The sequence below is a fragment of the Antedon mediterranea genome, chromosome 4, assembly GCF_964355755.1.
Source record: "Antedon mediterranea chromosome 4, ecAntMedi1.1, whole genome shotgun sequence".
In the NCBI taxonomy this organism is placed as follows: Eukaryota; Metazoa; Echinodermata; class Crinoidea; order Comatulida; family Antedonidae; genus Antedon; species Antedon mediterranea.
This window is the reverse complement of record NC_092673.1, coordinates 18,710,226-18,733,787: the sequence shown is the minus strand read 5'-3', so window position 1 is coordinate 18,733,787 and position 23,562 is coordinate 18,710,226. Positions and strand designations below refer to the sequence as shown.

The following is a 23,562-nucleotide window of genomic DNA, read 5'->3' as shown; positions in this document are numbered from 1 at the left end:
TAGGCAATTTAGACAGGTCACATTGGATGAGATAGCCCAACACATCATTTAGTATACCATCAGCTTTGCGTCGAGGTTTATGAATCGCATTTTCAGGATCACCTACACAGACGCATAACATCTCCTTGGCCTTCTTTATGTCATCATTTGGAAAATTGGCCATACAAATAGCATGTAACCGATCAAATGTCATACTACCCATGTTATTGACTATAAAGCACAGAAGTTCATTAATCAATACATCATTTGGACCTTTTCCAGTGGAATCATGATGATCAAATTGGGTGTCATCATCTTCATCAGCACCACCATGATTAGCAATCGAGTTATCATCATGATCGCCATGTAATTGACTTCGTTGTAGAATGTCTTCGGTTCCAGCTAGCCCCCTTTCAGATGACGCCATCACTACGCGCCAATTTCAAGGGGACGCTACCGGTCAAACAATGAGCTCACACAGGTTGGACAAACGGTGATCCCAATGACAGTTCGGGCTAGCTTTTAATGACACAGAGACTGAATAAAAAACATCAATCTTAACAGAATATCTTCACCGATCTTGAAATTTCATACTAGTAGTACATTACCCAAATATATAAGCCTACTAAATTTTCAAAATCCTGTTAGATTTGTATCAAAAATCGGGAAAATACACCCGATTCTGTAGCTGTTAGTACACTCAGTGTCAATACCGGTACGTTTTCACGCTAACATTACATTGACAAATAAACGGCTGCTCATACAAGATAGACTATAGCATACTACCTGCATTGTGGAATTACACACTGAGGTATGACATCCTAACAATACATTGACAAATAAATGGCTGCTCATACAAGATAGACTATAGCGTACTACCTGCATTGTGGTATTATGCATACACTGAGGTATGACACGCTAACATTACATTGACAAATAAACGGCTGCTCATACAAGATAGACTATAGCATACTACCTGCATTGTGGAATTACACACTGAGGTATGACATCCTAACAATACATTGACAAATAAATGGCTGCTCATACAAGATAGACTATAGCGTACTACGTGCATTGTGGTATTATAATGCATACACTGAGGTATGACACCCTAACACTACATTGACAAATAAATGGCTACTCATACAAGATAGACTATAGTGTACAATCTGCATTGCAGTATTACAATACATACAGGACATATATTGCTAAAGAAATGAGAGTTCAATTTGAAAAGTTTCTGGTGTTTAATATTCCAAAAATAAAAACAGTAAAATGAATAGCTTTAAATCTCATTAGCTGCAATAGGCCATGTGAAGTGTGTAAAGTTGTCAAGTGTTCCCTAAATAATAATTATTTTCATTATTTATGTTATTGCAATCCATTGTTTATTTGCATAGTTATATCAATGTTGAACAATAAACCACTGCAAAGTCACCTCCACTTTTTCTCATCTTTCAACATCTTCTTAACGGATTTAATTTTGTCTTCACTCAACAACCCTCGAGGAACAAAATCCAAAATTAAACTCCAGCTGTCAGTATACCCCTTAAGGACAGGGAAGTTGTATCGTCCATCAAGAGTTTCTTTATCTGAATCACTAAGACTTTTTCCTAGCTTAAAAATTGTTAGGGTGTGTGCAGGAAATGATACTACCTCATGTTCCTTGATGTCTTTGAAAGCAGGAAGCTTTTCTGTGATAGTTGACTCAAAGCCAAATTGTTCAGTTACTTTTATTGCATCATACAGTACAGACAGATTTGTTTGACTCAATTTTCCATTTGCAGTTAAAAGAGCTAAAAGTTTTATTGTACTGGTAACTTTTTTCACTGCTTCAACGTCACCTACTATTTCTATGAATAGAACTTGTAGCCTGTTAAGGAGTCCACGTTCATCAAACCATTGTGCAAAGTCTGTAATCAACTGTCGAAAATCATCCTCTGAGAAATCTATGGTTGAAGAAAAGCAAGTTTTCAATATTATGAAATAATATATATATATATATATATATATATATAAACACAACAGGCATAGAAATAAATTCCAAACCGCCCGGTGATACACTGAAGATTATTTAATTAATTTTTGAAACGATAAAGATGAGGAAATCTGTGAGAATGAGAGAAAGTCGCCCCAACCGAGACTCGAACTCGGACCGTCTGCTTGATATGCAGTTGCCCTAACCATTAGACCACTGAGGCTTTCATGGTATTGTTCTTTAACTCGATCGGATAACGACCCTTTAACATTCTCGGCGTGGTACGGTTGGAACACAACTAGTCCTCAGTTGTACGCACGCGCACCAGAGATCAAATTGATACGCCCTCATCTATAATTCAGTATATTTATTCACTGAGCAGGATCTCGAGAGATACTTTTATATATATATAAACACAACAGGCATAGAAATAAATTCCAAACCGCCCGGTGATACACTGAAAATTATTTAATTAATTTTTGAAACGATAAAGATGAGGAAATCTGTGAGAATGAGAGAAAGTCGCCCCAACCGAGACTCGAACTCGGACCGTCTGCTTGATATGCAGTTGCCCTAACCATTAGACCACTGAGGCTTTCATGGTATTGTTCTTTAACTCGATCGGATAACGACCCTTTAACATTCTCGGCGTGGTACGGTTGGAACACAACTAGTCCTCAGTTGTACGCACGCGCACCAGAGATCAAATTGATACGCCCTCATCTATAATTCAGTATATTTATTCACTGAGCGGGATCTCGAGAGATACTTTTATATATATATAAACACAACAGGCATAGAAATAAATTCCAAACCGCCCGGTGATACACTGAAAATTATTTAATTAATTTTTGAAACGATAAAGATGAGGAAATCTGTGAGAATGAGAAAAAGTCGCCCCAACCAAGACTCGAACTCGGACCGTCTGCTTGATATGCAGTTGCCCTAACCATTAGACCACTGAGGCTTTCATGGTATTGTTCTTTAACTCGATCGGATAACGACTCTTTAACATTCTCGGCGTGGTACGGTTGGAACACAACTAGTCCTCAGTTGTACGCACGCGCACCAGAGATCAAATTGATACGCCCTCATCTATAATTCAGTATATTTATTCACTGAGCAGGATCTCGAGAGATACTTTTATATATATATAAACACAACAGGCATAGAAATAAATTCCAAACCGCCCGGTGATACACTGAAAATTATTTAATTAATTTTTGAAACGATAAAGATGAGGAAATCTGTGAGAATGAGAGAAAGTCGCCCCAACCGAGACTCGAACTCGGACCGTCTGCTTGATATGCAGTTGCCCTAACCATTAGACCACTGAGGCTTTCATGGTATTGTTCTTTAACTCGATCGGATACCGACCCTTTAACATTCTCGGCGTGGTACGGTTGGAACACAACTAGTCCTCAGTTGTACGCACGCGCACCAGAGATCAAATTGATACGCCCTCATCTATAATTCAGTATATTTATTCACTGAGCGGGATCTCGAGAGATACTTTTATATATATATAAACACAACAGGCATAGAAATAAATTCCAAACCGCCCGGTGATACACTGAAAATTATTTAATTAATTTTTGAAACGATAAAGATGAGGAAATCTGTGAGAATGAGAAAAAGTCGCCCCAACCAAGACTCGAACTCGGACCGTCTGCTTGATATGCAGTTGCCCTAACCATTAGACCACTGAGGCTTTCATGGTATTGTTCTTTAACTCGATCGGATAACGACTCTTTAACATTCTCGGCGTGGTACGGTTGGAACACAACTAGTCCTCAGTTGTACGCACGCTAAATATATATACAGTCAACTCTCCCAATACCGACCAAATAAGTCTGGTTTTCCGGAAAGTCTGGTATTCGGAATGTGTTTTTAATGTAATAATATAAATTTGGGACCTTTTGGTCCTCAAAAAAAGTCTGGTATTGGGAGAGTTTCTGATTTTCAGAGAGTCCGGTATTGGGAGAGTTGACTGTATATATATATTTAGCATAATTATCATAATTGCTAAAATCCTAATCAATGCTTGAATATGATTATGAATTACTGTACTAAAACACCATACCATCTTCTAGTAATTAAATAAAATTGGTACAAAAAATGATGATGCTGAAATATATCGAAAAAAGTACAGACAAGGTAGTTTTATTTGAAAATGTGATCACAAACGTTTTTGACCATAGGTGTGATCAAAGTAGAAAATCGTTAAATAAATAAAATGTTAAAATAAATTGTGAAAAATTAACTACCTTGTCTCGCTTGTTTAAAAAAAAAATAATGTTCTACGTGCATAACATTATGATCAGCTTTAGAAACAACAGTAAAACTAAATACCATTCCTATAATTTTGTTATTTTATGTTAATAATTAGAATTATTCTTTTTATTTTATAATATAATCCCAGAAATTCATCATTTAAACATCAATTTCTTTGTCAGTATCATATCATCATGACTATAATATATGATTATATTGTTTAAAGGTTTGCATAGAGTGCAAATAAACACTAGTAAAGTCAGGGTAGGGGTATATACCATGTGTTTCCATAAAGGAATTAAAGTTGTAAGGTTTGCATAGAGTGCAAATAAACACTAGTAAAGTCAGGTTAGGGGTATATACCATGTGTTTCCATAAAGGATGTAAAGTTGTAAGGTTTGCATAGAGTGCAAATAAACACTAGTAAAGTCAGGGTAGGGGTATATACCATGTGTTTCTATAAAGGAAGTAAAGTTGTAAGGTTTGCATAGAGTGCAAATAAACACTAGTAAAGTCAGGGTAGGGGTATATACCATGTGTTTCTATAAAGGAAGTAAAGTTGTAAGGTTTGCATAGAGTGCAAATAAACACTAGTAAAGTCAGGGTAGGGGTATATACCATGTGTTTCCATAAAGGAATTAAAGTTGTAAGGTTTGCATAGAGTGCAAATAAACACTAGTAAAGTCAGGTTAGGGGTATATACCATGTGTTTCCATAAAGGATGTAAAGTTGTAAGGTTTGCATAGAGTGCAAATAAACACTAGTAAAGTCAGGGTAGGGGTATATACCATGTGTTTCTATAAAGGAAGTAAAGTTGTAAGGTTTGCATAGAGTGCAAATAAACACTAGTAAAGTCAGGGTAGGGGTATATACCATGTGTTTCCATAAAGTAATTAAAGTTGTAAGGTTTGCATAGAGTGCAAATAAACACTAGTAAAGTCAGGTTAGGGGTATATACCATGTGTTTCCATAAAGGATGTAAAGTTGTAAGGTTTGCATAGAGTGCAAATAAACACTAGTAAAGTCAGGGTAGGGGTATATACCATGTGTTTCTATAAAGGAAGTAAAGTTGTAAGGTTTGCATAGAGTGCAAATAAACACTAGTAAAGTCAGGGTAGGGGTATATACCATGTGTTTCCATAAAGGAATTAAAGTTGTAAGGTTTGCATAGAGTGCAAATAAACACTAGTAAAGTCAGGTTAGGGGTATATACCATGTGTTTCCATAAAGGATGTAAAGTTGTAAGGTTTGCATAGAGTGCAAATAAACACTAGTAAAGTCAGGGTAGGGGTATATACCATGTGTTTCTATAAAGGAAGTAAAGTTGTAAGGTTTTCATAGAGTGCAAATAAACACTAGTAAAGTCAAGGTAGGGGTATATACCATGTGTTTCTATAAAGGAAGTAAAGTTGTAAGGTTTGCATAGAGTGCAAATAAACACTAGTAAAGTCAGGGTAGGGGTATATACCATGTGTTTCCATAAAGGATGTAAAGTTGTAAGGTTTGCATAGAGTGCAAATAAACACTAGTAAAGTCAGGTTAGGGGTATATACCATGTGTTTCCATAAAGGATGTAAAGTTGTAAGGTTTGCATAGAGTGCAAATAAACACTAGTAAAGTCAGGGTAGGGGTATATACCATGTGTTCCTATAAATGAAGTAAAGTTGTAAGGTTTTCATAGAGTGCAAATAAACACTAGTAAAGTCAGGGTAGGGGTATATACCATGTGTTTCTATTAAGGAAGTAAAGTTGTAAGGTTGAGAAACTCTTTTCGTATCATAATCTTTATCTACTAGTAACTTACCTTCTCTTTGTGTGGATTGGTGACTGGATGATGTGCCTTCATTTTGGTCCTTATCACTACTGCCTAAAAAGGATCAAAATAAGATGATGTATATTTCAAATTAGGAAAATATTTATAGTACACAATGCCTTTTTACAGTTGTCTGTGTGCTGTTGAATTATGTTGACAGCGAGTTCTGTTGTTGCCTTTAGAACATTGATAAATTATCTTTTGCTAAAATAAAAAGCACTAGTTGATTACTAGTTTATTATGTTACATAAAACATAGGTCTATTTAGTTTAAATATACTAATTTCAATTAATCACCTTGACCTGGTTTTCTTCTTTTTCTTTTCGTTCGCCCAATTTCATCTGCAAATAAAATAAAAAATATTACAGTTTAACCTTCTGTAAGTGGACATCCTTGGGTCCAGAAAAAGTATTTTATAGAGGTGTCTGCTTATGACGGATTCAGCTGATAGTATAGAGGGAGGGGGGACTTACAAGAGGTATCCCTGTGCATACGATGTTTAACTATAATCACTTGAGACACAAAGATAAAATTGCTATGCGAGTAATCTACAACAAGCGACAGCTCATCTGAGCTTATTCAATCCTTCACTTGTCATTGGTCAAATTACTTATTTGTTTGTTTGTTTGTTTTATCTTTATACTGGGTGACCTCTTCAGTCGAAGACTGATCTCCCAGAGGGCCCAGTTGGTGATCAGTGGCTGTGATGTACTAATACACCGGGGTAACCCCCTACTCGTCTCGAAAGATGTACTAGGTTCTTTAAAGTGCACACGAACAAGTTGTGTACACTGGACCTACGGTTTATAGTCCTTATCCGAGAAGACTCGTTCTACCACCAGAACCATGGAGTGAGTGAGCCTCGAACCCCTGCCGATGTTATGGCTACGTGATTACTGTTCCACTGTCTTAACCGCTCGGCCACTCACTCACTTATGTTGTGCCTACGTTCTTGTGTTGCATACTAGAGACTATAATATATAATTATATTGTTTAAAGGTTTTTATTATTATATTATATATTGTTCGAAGGTGTGCAGAGTGCAAATAAATACTAGTAAATTCAGGTAACCAGTACACCATGTGTTTCCATAGGTTGAGAGATTTTTCGTATCATAATCTTTATCTACTAGTAACTTACCTTCTCTTGGCTGAGATTGGTGACTGGATGATGCGCCTTCATTTTGGTCTTCATCATCACTGCCTAAAAAGGATCAAAATGAGATGTACATTTACTATAGGAAAATGTTTAATACTCTGCCACACTATTTACACACAGTGGTGTTATGCTTTTTTGCTGGGCACTTTTTGCACTCCAGTGCATGATAGTGAAAAAATAAAGAGGGCACACGTGACTCATTTCAGCGCATCTGATTGGCTACTGTACATCCTTGAACCCATGTTATATACTATTTAATTATCATTGAGTCCATAAGAGTAAAACATAGTAACAATTGAAATTTTTTTTAAATAATCTATTTATCTGATATATAATATTTCAATCACCTTGGTATCGTATTTTTCTTCTTCTCATCATTGGCCCAATTTCATCTGCAAATAAAATGAAAAATATTACACTAGGTGAACCTTCTGTAAGTGGACACCCTTCGGTCCAGAAAAGTATCTGCTTAAAAAAGTGCCTACTTATGACAGATTCAGCTGATAGTATCAATTGAGTGTTTGTTAAAATGGACCTGAAATGGAATTTCGATTTTCAAGAAATTCACACATGTTATTTAAATGTATCAAATTAACACAAACCCAATAAAAACAAAATGTATAGTATTTTGAGTAAAAACGAAATTTTAAGATACCATGGTAAATTAGCGAAAATTACTCACGCCATTGCAATATTCTATTTCAACGGCCGTCGGAAGCCTCTATATTCACGACGTCACATATACACACGATGATATCGAGAGCGTGTATGCCGCCCGATAGTCAGTGAATGATCGACGGCCTGGAAAGATACGCGAAGCGTTGACACTAATACTAATTTATTCAATATCTAATGTTGTTGAAATATAGGTCCCTAAAATGTACTTCGTTTGTTCTAAAACCCGAATTTAGAAGGCCTACCTCCCAAACCTTTACTAGGCAGGCCCCCAATCCAGTGCGCGGAGTCGATCCACCACCCACATCATGCGGCGAGGCTCCGTTTATATCAACAACTTGCTGCGCTCATTGTCAAGCCAAAGTAAAATATGAATAAAATTCGTTTTCGAACTGCCTGATTTGTGACAAATAAATTATCATCTCATATTACTAATTTAATTCTGCTAAACTAAAAACTAAAGAAACTAACACATTTTAGCAGTATAAATTACGAACGATACAAAATAGACGAACGGAAAATATGGATACGCATCATTGCGCACGGAGCTGTATCCCGGACAACGTTGCCAGGCCAACTTCGGTATTGCCAGAAAAAAACCGTTGATTTTAAGATTTTAAATCGTCATTTACTCGATGAATAACCGTTTATACGGTAATAATTTTATCTAAAAAAATTCTAAATACGTTTCTGCAAATGCACAAGCATTTTTTAGAAAATACTCCATAGATTTCAAGAGTTATAGCCAAAAAACTGCAAATTGTCCATTGGAGGGATACAGTAGGAATATATTCGCAAAGTGACGTCACCCGCGAATTTTTTTGATTTTCAAATGGGGCTTTCCCCAAAAGGGCCAATTTATATTTTGTAACAATATACATTCTAGCAACACCTAATAGCCCCCAAAACATCATTCTAAAATGAAAAAAATCGAAAATCCATTTCAGGTCCATTTTAAGGGAGGGGAGGAGCACTGCATACCATGTTTAACTATAATCACTTGAGACACAAAGATCAAATTGCTATGCAAGTAATCCTTCACTTGTCATTGGTCAAATTACTATTGTTGTGCCTACGTTCTTGTGTTGCATCCTAGAGATCCAAATAATCGTCATTGAGGGCAGCACAGCATTAACAAAGGCAAATACTTTATTATAATTAAATATCAATGAGTCCATAAAAGTACAACATTTTGCAAAACTTATCTACTTATTTCAATCAATTACCTTCATCTGAATTTCTTCTTTTTCTTTCTGTTTCATCTGCAAATAAAATAAAAAATATTAGTTGAACCTCCTGTAAGTGGACACCATTGGGTCCAGCAAAGTATCTCATGGATGCACACAAAGATGCAATGCACAGCTCATCTGAGCTTATTCACTTGTCATTGGTCAAATTACTTGTTGTGCCTACATTCTTGTGTTGCATCCTAGTGAGCCAACAAATTAAACTCTTCTCAAATAAAAAAAAAAGGTTTATAATATTGAACCAACATTAACATTTTTTTTATTCTAAATATCTTGAATAGATTGTTAATATTTTAATTCATTCTCTAAGAAGAAATTATCAATAATGATTCTGATAGTACTACTACTGGTAAGACGAATGAAGATATCACAGCTAATAGCAGCATGTTGTAACAATGTATAGATTATCAATAATGATTCTGATACTACTACTACTGGTAAGAGGAATGAAGATATCACAGCTAATAGCAGCATGTTGTAACAATGTATAGATTATCAATAATGATTCTGATAGTACTACTACTGGTATTAGAGGAATGAAGATATCACAGCTAATAGCAGCATGTTGTAACAATGTATAGATTATCAATAATGATTATGTTGTACTACTACTGGTATTAAGAGGAATGAAAATATCACAGCTAATAGCAGCATGTTGTAACAATGTATAGATTATCAATAATGATTGTTGTACTACTACTGGAAGAGTATTATCAAATGTCTATTTTCAAATAAGGTAAGGTATCCTCTTTTTCTATTCTATAATTATTTAAACATGTCACTTTTTTGCAGAAATAGGTCACAAATTGTTTATAGAACAGAAATAGCCTTTTGTTTTTCAGTTTCCTGTGCTCTATGAGTGAGAGTCCTTCATGAAGAAAGTAGTGTATTAATGAAAATGTACTTAATTAAAATAAATAAATTTAATGACTCTTACCTCCAAACAGCCGCTTGTAACATGTGACATCCATCGTAACAGACTTGCCAGTTTCTGTGCACGTAAACTTCCTGCATTGGAAATCTTTAAGAATTTGAAAATGCTTTTTGTCTAATTGATCACTACACCGACAAGGAATGCATCTCTTGAATGGAATCCCTCTTCTACCACCATCTTTAGATTGCTTGAATGACTTCTCAACTGTTGACAAAACCTAAAGATATAAATTTAAGGTTGATTTGAATTTAATTGAATTTAACAAATATCATATCAACAAATATAAAAGCATCAATGGTGCAGTAGCTTACAAAGTTAGAAATTTTATGTAATGTGAGGCAGGCAATGTTTTTAGATTTATGGTGTAAATCTGAAAACTTGATTGGGAATAAATCTTTGAATAGGCAGATACATATTAAAATTAATTACAATTCAATTACAAAAATAAAAGAGAACATGGATGTAATTTGTTTACGCTGTTTACGGTTCTACTCCGTGTCCAAAGTTGGATCACCGCCTTTTTAAATGACCTAGCTTCCCGGACCTAACATTCGTCACTGATTTACGATGGACAAATTTAATCAAAAATAGGTGTGTTATAAAATAAATAATGAATGTTTTGTATTCGTTGAATGGAGAGAATATGTTATTCATTGATTGCTCTATTTTCGGCTATGCTTTGTTAAAAATAGTGCAGTCAATCTTTCAACTCATAAAATATTCTTACCATCCAACTCATAGACATTCATTATTATACTATACAATGCAATGTTGGAAAGTAATATGTAATTGGTTTTTAAAATCAGTATACATTGTAAATATGCAGACATTTTCAGACATCAAGCAAACCTGACAAAAAATTGAGGAGAAAACTTTCTACGTGTATTTTCATAAACTACCTTCAAATAGATAGATAACAAAACTGGTATAGATACATACCAATTTACATGCTTCAGCTGAAGGCTCCTCATTACTCGTTTCATCAAAAGAATCTGTTCTTTTAATAGCCATCTAGAAAGTAAAAATAGATGTAATGTTTTGTTATCAGAATTTAGTTTTAGTTTTATATGCATTTAAAGTAGATTCTGACATGACAGATCAGGGAAAGACTAAGCAACAATATTTAACTTTCATAATTTAGTGATATTTATTGAACATTAGAGATTATATATTACCTTTAACAAGAACTTTCGCTCATCATTCTTAGTAATAAATTTGTCAAGAGACAAAGTCACATGATGATTTTCGTCGAGGTAAAGTTCTGCATAATTACATGCGAGTATTGGGTTAACTCCTTCCTTTTGAAATTTGTTAAGGAATTCAATAATTAAATACGGAAACAACACGTCTGGCAGATATCCCTCAAAGTCATAATAGATAGGCCTGCTGATAGATTGTGAATCATCAGGTAATTGTCTCACTTTACTTGTCTTGATAGCAAGTCGCAGTGGCACAAAAAAGGATCGTTTTCCAACTGATTTCTGAAATTGTTAATTTGTAACAATGCCATTTAAACTATTTTAAGCAAACTAAAGATACTCTGTCATGTAGACATTTTCATTAGAAAGTTTATTCAAGCTTTGTCTGAACATTAAACATCCAAACTATTAAAATAATACTTTTTATCCCAAATCTTACATGCATAAAATGAAAGATTAAAGAAACAAAACCTACTGTAGATGTACTTGCCACATCTTGGCTGATGGTTGTCTTCCTCTCACAAATAAAACCTAATTGAATCATCAGTGCTACAAGGAACTCAAAATTCTTTCCGTTGTCAACTTTACTATCTTTCCATAATTTTCGCAACAAGTCTTCTTCCAGTATGCCTTTGTCCAGCTTATCAAAAGATTCTCTAAATTTAGCGGCCTAAAAAAAAACCAACTATCAACCATGCATCGTATTTTGTGAGGATGACGGAAATAGCATTTAGAATATAGATGAACCATGTGTTGGTATTTGGTATAATACAGTATTGTGGTTTAACCCTTTCACTGTGCGTAACAATGAGAGACAGGTGATTTTTAATAAATTGCAAAAACCTACTAAATGAGATAATTTTGTAAATATTTTTGTGGTGGATAAAAAAATGGTAATTTGCATACTAATGACATCATTACAGAAGACGATATTAAAAAATATAGAGGTCACATGTAGTGCAGGAAAATAGTTTAATACCGGCATACCCGGTAATGATGGTTATATGCAGTTGGACGACATGTTTATACCCGGTAATACCGGGTACACGCAGTAAAAGGGTTAAACTGTGAAATGACTCCAAGTTAGTTTGCTATTCACTTTTATAGTTCTTCAATTATAATAGATTGAAAGCAGAATATTAAAAGTGAACTAATTAAAACTTGTAAAAAAATTACAGTGAATTACAAATGATGCCTTACGGCATACTTTTATTTTATCTATAGAAAATGTTAAGCATCTCTATCAAATATTATCAATGACAAATTCTTTGCTAAGGAATAATAAATTACACAGAACAGGAGTAATTATACTACGGCAACACGTTTTTACAATGCAAGACATTACATGAGTCTACTTACGGGATATTTTGGGGGAACCACAGTTACAAATTTGGTGACAATTTCAACCAGCCTCATCGGATCAAGCACGACTTTATCTCTTAATAATTTGTTGTCAGGCATGTAAACAATTTCACCAAGATCGTACAAGAAGTTAAGCAGGACTGATTTGTTTTTTTCTTCAACAATACCATTCTTACTTGTCAGAATTTTGATCTAAAAGAAATAATAATTAGTATTATTCAGAATTAAATAAAAAATGTGGGTATTATATGAAAAAATAGTTTGAAATATTGAATTTCAATGGCTAATTACCTCAGTATTTTCAAACACACAATTTATAAATAAAACAATGGCAGCAAATATCTGAGATGAAAATTTGATTTTGGATATTGTAATCTAATTGGCTAGGCTATGGACATTTTTTAATTAAAGGGTACTTATATTTAGAAACGTTAATTTTTTTTTTAGATACTTGATAGATACTTGCGACTTAATATTTCGAAAAATGTAAACAAAACAAATAACATTTACCTCTTTTAAAGGACACAAAGAAAAGGAGGGCTGTTTTTTTCCTCTTAGATCATGTAGATCACATCGAAAACGCATCCACTTTAAAGGAAAAGGCTGTTCTAATGCTTTCATAAGTGTATCAATAACTTGTTTGAGATCACTAAAGCTCTTATCTGTAGTTGGTTGACTGTTTTCAATGGCAAAATATTTGTGGTAGACATGATTTCCATATGGTTTAGTTTTAAGCACATCTTGAATAATTTTAAACACCTTTTCTGCCTGTTTGTAAATAATTTTAATAACAGTTTACGCATAATAAGAATGTGTCAATTTTGTAATTTATTTAAAGTAATATTTAAAAACAGTTACAACTGCAATGTATCTTTGGTTGTGGCTATTTATAATGATATAGAAACAAAAGAAGTATTAACCTCATCATTTTGCTGTTTTTCAGTCTTACCAAGCTTACCCTTGTGTGTACCCACAATAAGGATAGTTGGTTTGTCAACTTCATTTTCCTCATCTTCTTCCACAATACGACTATGAGAATAAACTGACAGCATGTAAGATAATATGAACTGGAGATTGGTCCAATGATGTTGAAATTTCCTCTGAAAAAGAATTACAGAACAATTAACCACAGTTAAACTTGAAATGCTTAGTTTTTAAAAACTGTTCTTATAAATTAGAAGACTTGTTCAATCACAATACCTTACTGCTGCCATGCTCTAGAAATACTTACTCCAGATGAATCAATGAAAGTAGCAAGATCATCCAAGGGTTTACTGAGATCAAACACAACAATATATAGTGCTTGAAGTGTCATGAACATCTGCAAAAATATTTAAATATTGACTGATTAATATTCTTGAAGGCCTTTTGACAACATATGAACAAATATTATTTTTAATTGTATGTGGACCTTAAAGATGTATTGTCCCCCAAAAACATGAAAAATGAAGATTAATTAAATCAGAATTTGAATATTTATTTTGTAGTTTTAATAAAGTTAATCACTTCCATTGAAAAAAAAAACGAAAAAAATAATGTTTTCACTTATAAATTGACAAAATATAAAAATCCATTGGCTGGTAGCCAATTTGACAATTTTTTGCTTTAAATTACATTTTTTCAGGTATATACATTTTTTTTTTCGATCCAATTTGTGGTCAAAGTGGATAACTATTATGTTACATTAAAATGGAATATTAAAAAAAAAATTTTAAGAATTATTTTTTCAGGGGACAATACATATTAATATAATAAAGACTTTCATAAAGGTAAAAGGTAAAGGTATTAATAGTTGTCCTCAAGCTTAACTGAAAAGTGAGCTTGACCACTGACACTGACCAACAGCAGCCAGCAGTGAAGCGCCTACCAGATCAGCACGACGGGAGACCAACTATACCTTGGCCATACAATCATGTTAGTCTATACAGAAACCTACTTACCCGATGTAGACCATGGTATATTAATTGTCCCCCATGGTCCCAGATGTTGAATGTTTCTTCCAAAGTCTCCTCCTTATTTTCCTCAACTTTCTTGATTACATCTTTATCTAATTGTTGATCTGTATCAAATGGAACAGCTTGAGTAGCTGTATCAGTACCTGTAGTGGAAACAAATTTTTTGGTCATTCCACAAACGGCGTAACAAGCATAATTTTATTTCAAAAATTTTAATTCATCATATTTAATCAGTCAGTTAAAAAGTTACTATGAGTATAGTTGTCTTCATTATCATCATATGAGCTTTCGCACCGGGAAGGTAAGTGAAAGGGGATGGTAGATATGAAAGGATACTTTAATATGTACAAACTATTAATCTGCACATTTGTATAAGCCCAGTATATATTTATGTATATTATATAGTAGGTGTAGACTGTGAATTCACTTTGATTCTTCTAGATTCATACAAAAAAATAAGCATCTTTGTAAGCCCCTTTTAAGGTTTTAATTAAGTGTTTTAGTTCATCTTTGTTTAACTTTGCTAACTTGGAAACATGCCCATCAAGCCTGCATGTACAGCGTCTTTCGACTATGTCGTGAGGTGGTTTCCCGATTAATCGTACGATCAAAACGGTACTGGGTATGATCAACTAGCGTTTGTGTTCCCACCTAATCATCCGTTCATAGAAGTACTGTTGAAGATATCAATCTGTGGCGACAATAGAATGGACCCGAGACCTGGCTATCTTCGACTTTTAAATAATAGAAAGTTTAGAAAAATGTTTTTGTTCAACTAGAAATGTACGTTGTATGTATATAGAAAAATGGTTGTAGTTTTCAAAATTACGTTGTATAAGTTGGACTGTCATGTTAAACTTATTTATTAGTGCTTTTACTACAAAAATGTAAGAATAATTAGAATGTTTTTGTCTTGTGTAATTATAATTAAAATTTAAGAGAAAGTTACATACCATCATTGTTGCCATGGTTATTGTAGTCAACAACAATACCATCATCATCATCTATAGGTGGTTTCATGTCAATCTGACACATAAAACAAAAACAATATATGGATATAAAAATGAAATAAATGATAATATAAGAAAAACTAATATTATTTACTCTCAAAAGAAAAACCAAATTAATTTTTAGAGTAAATTTTAAAAGGATTGAAGCAAAAAAAAAAATGAAATAGCCGCTCATAAATGCATCATTGATTCATTTAGAAAGAAAGCCTAAGTGACTGGTTTGCAATAGTCCTGTAGGTATACTACTTTATTAGGTTATATGCATGATATGCATATAACCTCTTGATTCTGTCAAAATCTTTATTTATTTATTTATTTATTTATTTATTTATTTATTTATTCTTTCCTTAGCACTATTTGTCCGTGAATTATCTTGGCATCAGTTTCATCTATCTAAGTCAATTTTTCAGAGTATATTCCTTATGGCCAGGAATCGATGTGGTTATGTTTTCACGATGCGTAATCAAAAATTACGCGGTCTACGCGCGATTTAACGAAATCACGTTTGTAATCATATCTTCACAAACATGAATCACTTTTAAACAAAATTTGGTACTCATAAATTTCAGGTCATATTTCATCATATGGCAATACAATAACGTGCGTAGCGCATATAACGCATGCGTACACGCGCTTAAAATGTTGAAAATTGTCAGAATTTATTTTCGATGAAATTAGAGTACGTTTCAGGCAATTTTAGGCGTTTAAAAAATTGCCATGAGTGCGCAGATTTTTGCACGCGCACTGCGCGTCAAACGTTAATGCGCACTGTTTGTGTCCGATTACTGTTGTATAACCTTTCTTTAATAATATCATCATATTTTATTCACTTTTCAACGCGAAACAGCGTTATACGAGCACGTCAAAAGTGACGGGCTACGCACGTGTAAGTTAACAAAATGGTGAAAATATGCTAAATTTTAAAATTAATATATATCGTTAGAATGCTCGGGAACACCTATTTTTTATTTAATTTTCTTGAAGTGTATGTATCATATGTATGATTTATTATGAAATTAGAAGAACAAAAGTTGATTAAGTCATCATTAATGGCATATTAAATTTAACAAAATTAATTTCGACAATCAAACAAATTATAACATTTTCTTAGGCCAAAATAACAAACTTAACGTTAACTTTCTTCCTTAAGAAGTTCATATATTAAAGTTAAAAGTATATAGTTTGACAGTGCATCATTTTTTTTAATTTTTAAAGATGTCATCATAGTAAAACATTATAATTCATTGCGGTATGTAATAATCTATCTGCACCAAAGTGGGTACTGCATAGTAAATACACGGAGGAATCTTTCCATAACTTTTAGTCAGTTGTGTATGGCTCGGTGGTCTTTGCTCGTGTCTATAGCATTCAAGTACCGAGATCGAGTCTCACCTTGGGAAACGAAACAAAATAAATGTTTTTTTATTATCCGTATTGTTTGTTCAAATTTATTTCTTAGTGTATAGATTATACACATGATTTATAATGAAATCTAGATAAAAATTAACTTATGTCTTTATTATTATGTAACAACAAATGAGGTTTATGACATTATACGCATATGTATTTGATCGGATTGTGATACCGGCTATGGTGTTCGCGTTAGCAAGGTCCTATCATATATTATAAATAATTAAAGATTCTGAGAAAATCAATCAATCAATATATATATTAAAAATCAATTATCTTTATTTAAATCAATGCATATAACCTATAATTCGTCATAGTGACGAATTAAATCTAGTTCATTTTATGTTTTCATTCGTATCGGAACAATTACCCCCTGGACAACTACCACCCGGACAACTACCACCCGGACAACTACCACCCGGACAACTACCACCCGGACAACTACCACCCGGACAACTAACCCCCGGACAACTAACCCCCGGACAACTAGCCCCTAGGACAACTAGCACCCGGACAACTACCCCCTAGGACAACTACCCCCTAGGACAATTACCCCCTGGACAACTACCACCCTAGGGCAACTACCACCCTAGGACAACTACCCCTTGGACAATCACCCCCTGCACAACTACCCCCTGCACAACTACCACCTGGACAACTACCACCTGGACAACTACCCCCTGGACAACTACCCCCTGGACAACTATCCCCTGGACAACTACCCCCTGGACAACTACCCCCTGGCCAACTACCGCCCGGACAACTACCGCCCGGACAACTACCGCCCGGACAACTACCCCCGGACAACTACCCCCTGGACAACTACCGCCCGGACAACTACCGCCCGGACAATTACCACCCTGGACAATTACCACCCTGGACAATTACCACCCGGACAATTACCACCCGGACAACTACCACCCGGACAATTAACACCCGGACAACAAACACCCAGACAACTACCACCCGGACAATGATCCCTCTAGGACAACTAACATCCGGACAAGTATCCCCCTAGGACAACTACCATCCGGACAATTACCCCTTAGGACAACTACCCCCTAGGACAACTACCCCCTAGGACAACTACCCCCTAGGACAACTACCCCCTAGGACAACTACCATCCGGACAATTACCCCTTAGGACAACTCCCACCCGGACAACTACCCCCTAGGACAACTACCCCCTAGGACAACTATCCCCTGGACAACTACCGCCCGGACAACTACCACCCTAGGACAACTACCCCCGGACAATTACCACCCGGACAATTACCACCCGGACAATTACCACCCGGACAATTACCACCCGGACAATTACCACCCGGACAACTAACACCCGGACAATTACCACCCGGACAACTAACAACCGGACAACTAACACCCGGACAATGATCCCTCTAGGACAACTAAAGTCCGGACAATTACCCCCTAGGACAACTACCATCCGGACAATTACCCCTTAGGACAACTCCCACCCGGACAACTACCCCCTAGTACAACTACCCCCTAGTACAACTACCCCCTAGTACAACTACCCCCTAGGACAACTACCCCCTAGGACAACTACCCCCTAGGACAACTACCCCCTAGGACAACTCCCACCTAGGACAACTCCCACCTAGGACAACTCCCACCTAGGACAACTACCCCCTAGGACAACTACCCCCTAGGACAACTACCCCCTAGGACAACTACCCCCTAGGACAACTACCCCCTAGGACAACTACCCTACTAGGACAACTACCCTCTAATCCAACTGCTATTCCCCTAGGAAAACAACACCCTCTGAACAGCCACACCTATATCATGACACCTACACCGTAGGTTATAATTACGATCTTGTAAAACTTACTGAACTTCAAAACAGAGGGAGAGAGATTGATCTTATATGAAAGCTTTTGAATTTTTTAATATGCGTATCGTCAGCAGTTATTTTACATTAAACGAGAATTGATAAAATTATTAAAATGTATTCCAATCTTGAAAAATAAAGGGGTGGCTTATTTTATTCTTGTGTGACATGAAGATGCCGTATATAAATCTAGGAACATACAGTTTTCCTAGCTGCACCAGTCAATCAAACAGTCTTTCATTTAAGATCAATCTCTCTCCCTATGTTTTGAAGTTAGTAGTTGTCCTAGGGGGTAGTTGTCCTAGGGGTAATTGTCCTAAGAGGGTAATTGTCCTAAGAGGGTAGTTGTCCTAGGAGGGTGATTGTCCAGGGGGTTATTGTCCGGGTGGTAGCTGTCCAGGGGGTAGTTGTCCTAGACCCGTTTTCATTACACTATTACTGACATACGTTTACAGTTTTCTTTTTTCTCAATTTGTCAGTGACCATTTTTGTATACTGTTGTATTGTATTACCTGTAGAGAAAGAGAAAGTGTGTACATATTATTTCAGTAGATACGTTCATATGTGACTATACTTTGGATATTTTACCACTGTCAATGTAAAATTACAATTACAGTACATCATCATAAAATGTAACATACAGTAACTTGCGCGTTATAAAGGGATCATAGAGTAACAATTGTGAAAATGTGACACCATACTACAGTTGTATGCATTGAATTCAATTCTATGTCTCCATTTCATTGTGAACTTGTCTGTGTCTATGATAATAATTATTATTGATAATATTGTTACATAACGTATGATGGTGGGAAGAGTAATATGCTAAATGTATTCATGTTTACCACTATCAGCTTTAGCCTCTGTCCATGTTGTGCTTGCTGTTCTTATTACCGCTATGCCATCTGTAACTACATGCTTTTCCTCAAATCTGGCAAAAATATTTGAAACCAATTATGAACTTCAGTCATTTTAAGTACAGGTATTGTAAAACATGCACTTTTCTCCTTTTACTTCAAAACCATTTTAATATATTCATTAATTATACATTTAGGAAGTCAAGTTATCCGACCATTCGTATGATCTTTTTTTTAAATACAAGCCTAAAAGTAAATTCTATAATCAATAGAAAATTTGATGGTGTTATGATTATTGTAGAAACCGATTTATATATTTATAGACGTTTTTATTCAACTATTGTTATCTATCACTGCAATATTTAAAAAGTGGTAGTTTATCAAAAACAAATCAATAAAGTTGGCTGGCTTGTAATTCTTAGTTGACTCACAAATATTTTGTAATGTTCATTTCACTGTCCTACTACTACTACTTACTCTTTTCCAAGACATGCATTGATGAGGCATGTTTTACCCACTCCTTCTTGCCCAATCACTTTAAGCATTCCAAGATTGACTGGAACGGATCCATCTTTCAAGGCTTCATTGTATGCTTTCTGAAAATCTAATTCACGTGCAGCAATATCTGAAAATTGAATCAAGATTTTAATAGATTTTTTAAACATCTGGAGTAAATAAAGTAAAAAAAAACTAGAATTAGGTTATATGCATTGATTTAAATAAAGATAATTGATTTTTAAAAGATATATTGATTGATTGATTTTCTCAGAATCTTTAATTATTTATAATATAGGATCTTGCTAACGCGAATACAATAGCCGGTATCACAATCCGATTAAAGATCCCTCTGCGTATAATATCATTAACCACATTGTATTCTATATACTTTTAACTTTAATATATGAACTTTTATTTTGAAGGAAGAAAGTTAAAGTTTGTTATTTCGGCCTAAGAAAATGTCATAAATTTTTGATTGTCGAAATAAATTTTTTTTAATTTAAAATGCAATTAATGATGACTTTATCAACTTTTGTACTCTTAATTTCATAATAAATCATACATATGATACATACACTTCAAGAAAATGAAATAAAAAATATGTGTTCCCGAGCATTCTTACGATCTATATTATTTTTTAAATTTAGCATATTTTCACCATTTTGTTAACTTACACGTGCGTAGCCTGTCACTTTTGACATGCTCGTAAGAAAACGCAAATTCGAGTTGAAAAGTGAATAAAATATGATGATATTATATAAAGAAAGGTTGTACAACAGAAATCGGACAAAAAAAAGTGCGCATTAACGTTTAACAAGCAGTGCGCGTGCAAGAATCTGCGCACTCATGGCAATTTTTTAAACGCTTAAAATTGCCCGAAACGTACTCTAATTTCATTGAAAATAAATGTTGACGATTTTGGAAATTTTAAGCGCGCGTACGCATGCGTTATATGCGCTACGCACGTAATTGTATTGTCATATGATGAAATAATGACCTGAAATTTATGAGTACCAAATTTTGTTTAAAAGTGATTCATGCTTGTGAAGATACGATTACAAACGTGATTTCGTTAAATCGCGCGTAGATCGCGTGATCGCATGATAATGCATAATTATAACCTAAAAATCAACAATCAAGCAAAAATCAAGCAAGCATGCCACATAAATCTGCAAACTAGCTTCATTCCATTATTACAGTATTTTAAATGGAAACAATCAACTGTTATTTATGATAAATAAAATCTCTCCATTTGTTATTTGTTATCAGTTGCACCCTTTTTCGCCTTTTTACAGTACTGCTCAGAAATGATTTTTTAAATAACATTAGCGTCTAATTCTCTCTTTACTGAAATCCCATTTTAATCACAATTCTGTTAAATTATATATAGATACAATCATAAAACATACAGCAGCTCTTATTCTTAAACTTACCACTCTCTGGCTTAAGAAGTTTTGTTTTCTGTTCGTCACTTGTCTGTTTCTGAAATTGTGTTTGAAATTGCTCATCAACAGTACTTGGTAAATCTAAAAAAATGCACAAAACAAAAATATTACATATTATATATTTTCATAAAAAACACTATATTAAAAGTCATAGCTTTTTTTTTTCAATGGTATAAGGTTATATAAGGCTCTGTGTGATACAAAGCCTTACAAACACTTGTGGGTGACTGTGTACAAGCAATCATTCATTCTAAATATACTATAATAATAATGTATATTTTTAACTACAATGTATACAGTTAACAACTACAGTTATTAATTTAAATTATGTCCAAAAAAAATTGTGGAACTCAAACTCATCCAAACATATAGACGTAAATGCAACATTTTTTGACAGCGATCCTGAATCTAAATCGTTGAAATTATAGCAACATATGGTTGATTAGCATGGTTTCAATGGGTAAAGTGCAAATAAAGTAATTCTGAAATGAATAACTGGTATGATTCAGAATGAGGCAGTAGGAAATGCGATTAAAAACATCTATCGTAAGTTTTCAATATGCTTTGAACTTTTTGAATGTTTTTATTTATATTCTGTTTTATGACCAGAAATCAATTTTGTTTTTATACCTGTTTGTCAAAACACAATAAAGATAACTCGAGCCGGATTGCTTTATAAACCATCTGCTATATGCTGCTGATTTATTACTATTTGCAGACACAGTAAAGGCTTACAAAATTTAATAATTATATTGGAAATATTTTGTGACATATGGGGTCTTAGTGTAAATGTAAACAAATAAAAAATAATGGTATTTAAAAAAGGTGAAAAATTAAGGAAATATGAAAAATGGTATTACATAAACATTAAAATGGAAGTTGTTAAATCGTATACTTACTTGGAAGTGGTTTTCAATTCAAATGGTCAGTGGAATAACACAATTGAACACAATTGTCAAAAAGCAAACAACGTATGGTAACTATTTACAATCAATTAATAGCAAAACAAAATACCTACCAGAGAATATATGGAAACACATTTTTGACAAAGTTTTACCAATTTTAATTTACGGGAGACATGGGGATTTTCGAATTTATCACCAATTGATCATTTACGGACACGTTTTTCAAGATTTATTTTAGGCATTGGAAACAGCGCATCCAGCGTGGCTGTCAAATCAGAATTAGGCAGACTATCCTTAAACATTGATTGCTTTATTTCTATTATTCATTATTGGTTACAAATCATTGAAATGGATCAAAATAGATTTCCTTTTAAACGTTACATGTTTCAACTAAGAAAAACTAATAGAAATGAACATTGTTGGGCTAAACAAGTTAATGATTTGCTTTGTTCCACTGGCTATGGCTACGTCTGGTACGATCAGAAAGTTGAAAACTAATATAAGTTTATTAATGATTTTAATCAACTTTATAATAATAAATAAACTGCGAGCTACTTAGGTAGTGCATTGTTTCTTTCATTTTATCATAATTTACCATAAAACGTACATCTAAGACAAGGAATAACCTGTTTTAATGTTTTTAAAGTAATATTGCATTATTTTTACAAAAAGTCGAAAATTATAGGGATGGGTCTTTGAAATAGATTTTGAACTCTTACCTAATGGTTTAATCTTGTATGTATTGGCTAAGAAAGTTCCTTAGACTATAAAAGTTTGTTCACTTTGTCATACATTACTATCAGTTTTGGTTCTGTATTCTCAACCTTTTTTAGTAGGCCTACACCAAGCCAAGGATAAATATTTGCAATTCAATTCAATTTGTTTATGCAATATTCAATAGATATTGAATAAATATTCTCCACACATATTAAAAATACATATAATAATAATTATATAAACATGTAAGATAATAATTAATAAAACATAGTATGTGTGGAAGGAAACCTT

At 34.0% G+C, this 23,562-nt stretch overlaps 2 protein-coding genes across 2 annotated transcripts in view; both read right to left on the bottom strand.

The window, feature by feature from the left end:
- The window catches only part of LOC140047652 (uncharacterized), a 64,611-nt gene that overhangs the window by 39,244 nt on the left and 1,805 nt on the right, over positions 1-23,562 (bottom strand). The gene's annotated exons all lie outside the window — the stretch shown is intronic.
- Positions 1,409-22,856, bottom strand: LOC140046604 (uncharacterized). Its single transcript, XM_072091298.1, has 21 exons — positions 22,766-22,856; positions 21,638-21,730; positions 20,184-20,331; positions 19,695-19,780; positions 19,297-19,361; positions 15,528-15,600; positions 14,560-14,717; positions 13,851-13,940; positions 13,540-13,719; positions 13,130-13,387; positions 12,617-12,811; positions 11,733-11,927; positions 11,234-11,539; positions 10,998-11,069; positions 10,062-10,275; positions 9,104-9,139; positions 7,550-7,594; positions 7,185-7,247; positions 6,341-6,385; positions 6,036-6,098; positions 1,409-1,928 (listed from the first exon to the last, which is right to left on the bottom strand). The coding sequence occupies exons 1-21, from the start codon at positions 22,854-22,856 to the stop codon at positions 1,414-1,416; spliced, it is 2,991 nt and encodes a 996-aa protein (XP_071947399.1). The 3' UTR covers positions 1,409-1,413.

Coding starts and splice junctions, on each gene's coding strand:
- LOC140046604 (XM_072091298.1), bottom strand. CDS start 22,856: ATGTTTAAGGATAGTCTGCCTAATTCTGATTTGACAGCCACGCTGGAT. Junction 19,781..20,183: donor AATGCATGTCTTGGAAAAGA/GTAAGTAGTAGT, acceptor TATTTTTGCCAG/ATTTGAGGAAAAGCATGTAG. Junction 13,388..13,539: donor AAAAACAGCAAAATGATGAG/GTTAATACTTCT, acceptor ATTTACAAACAG/GCAGAAAAGGTGTTTAAAAT.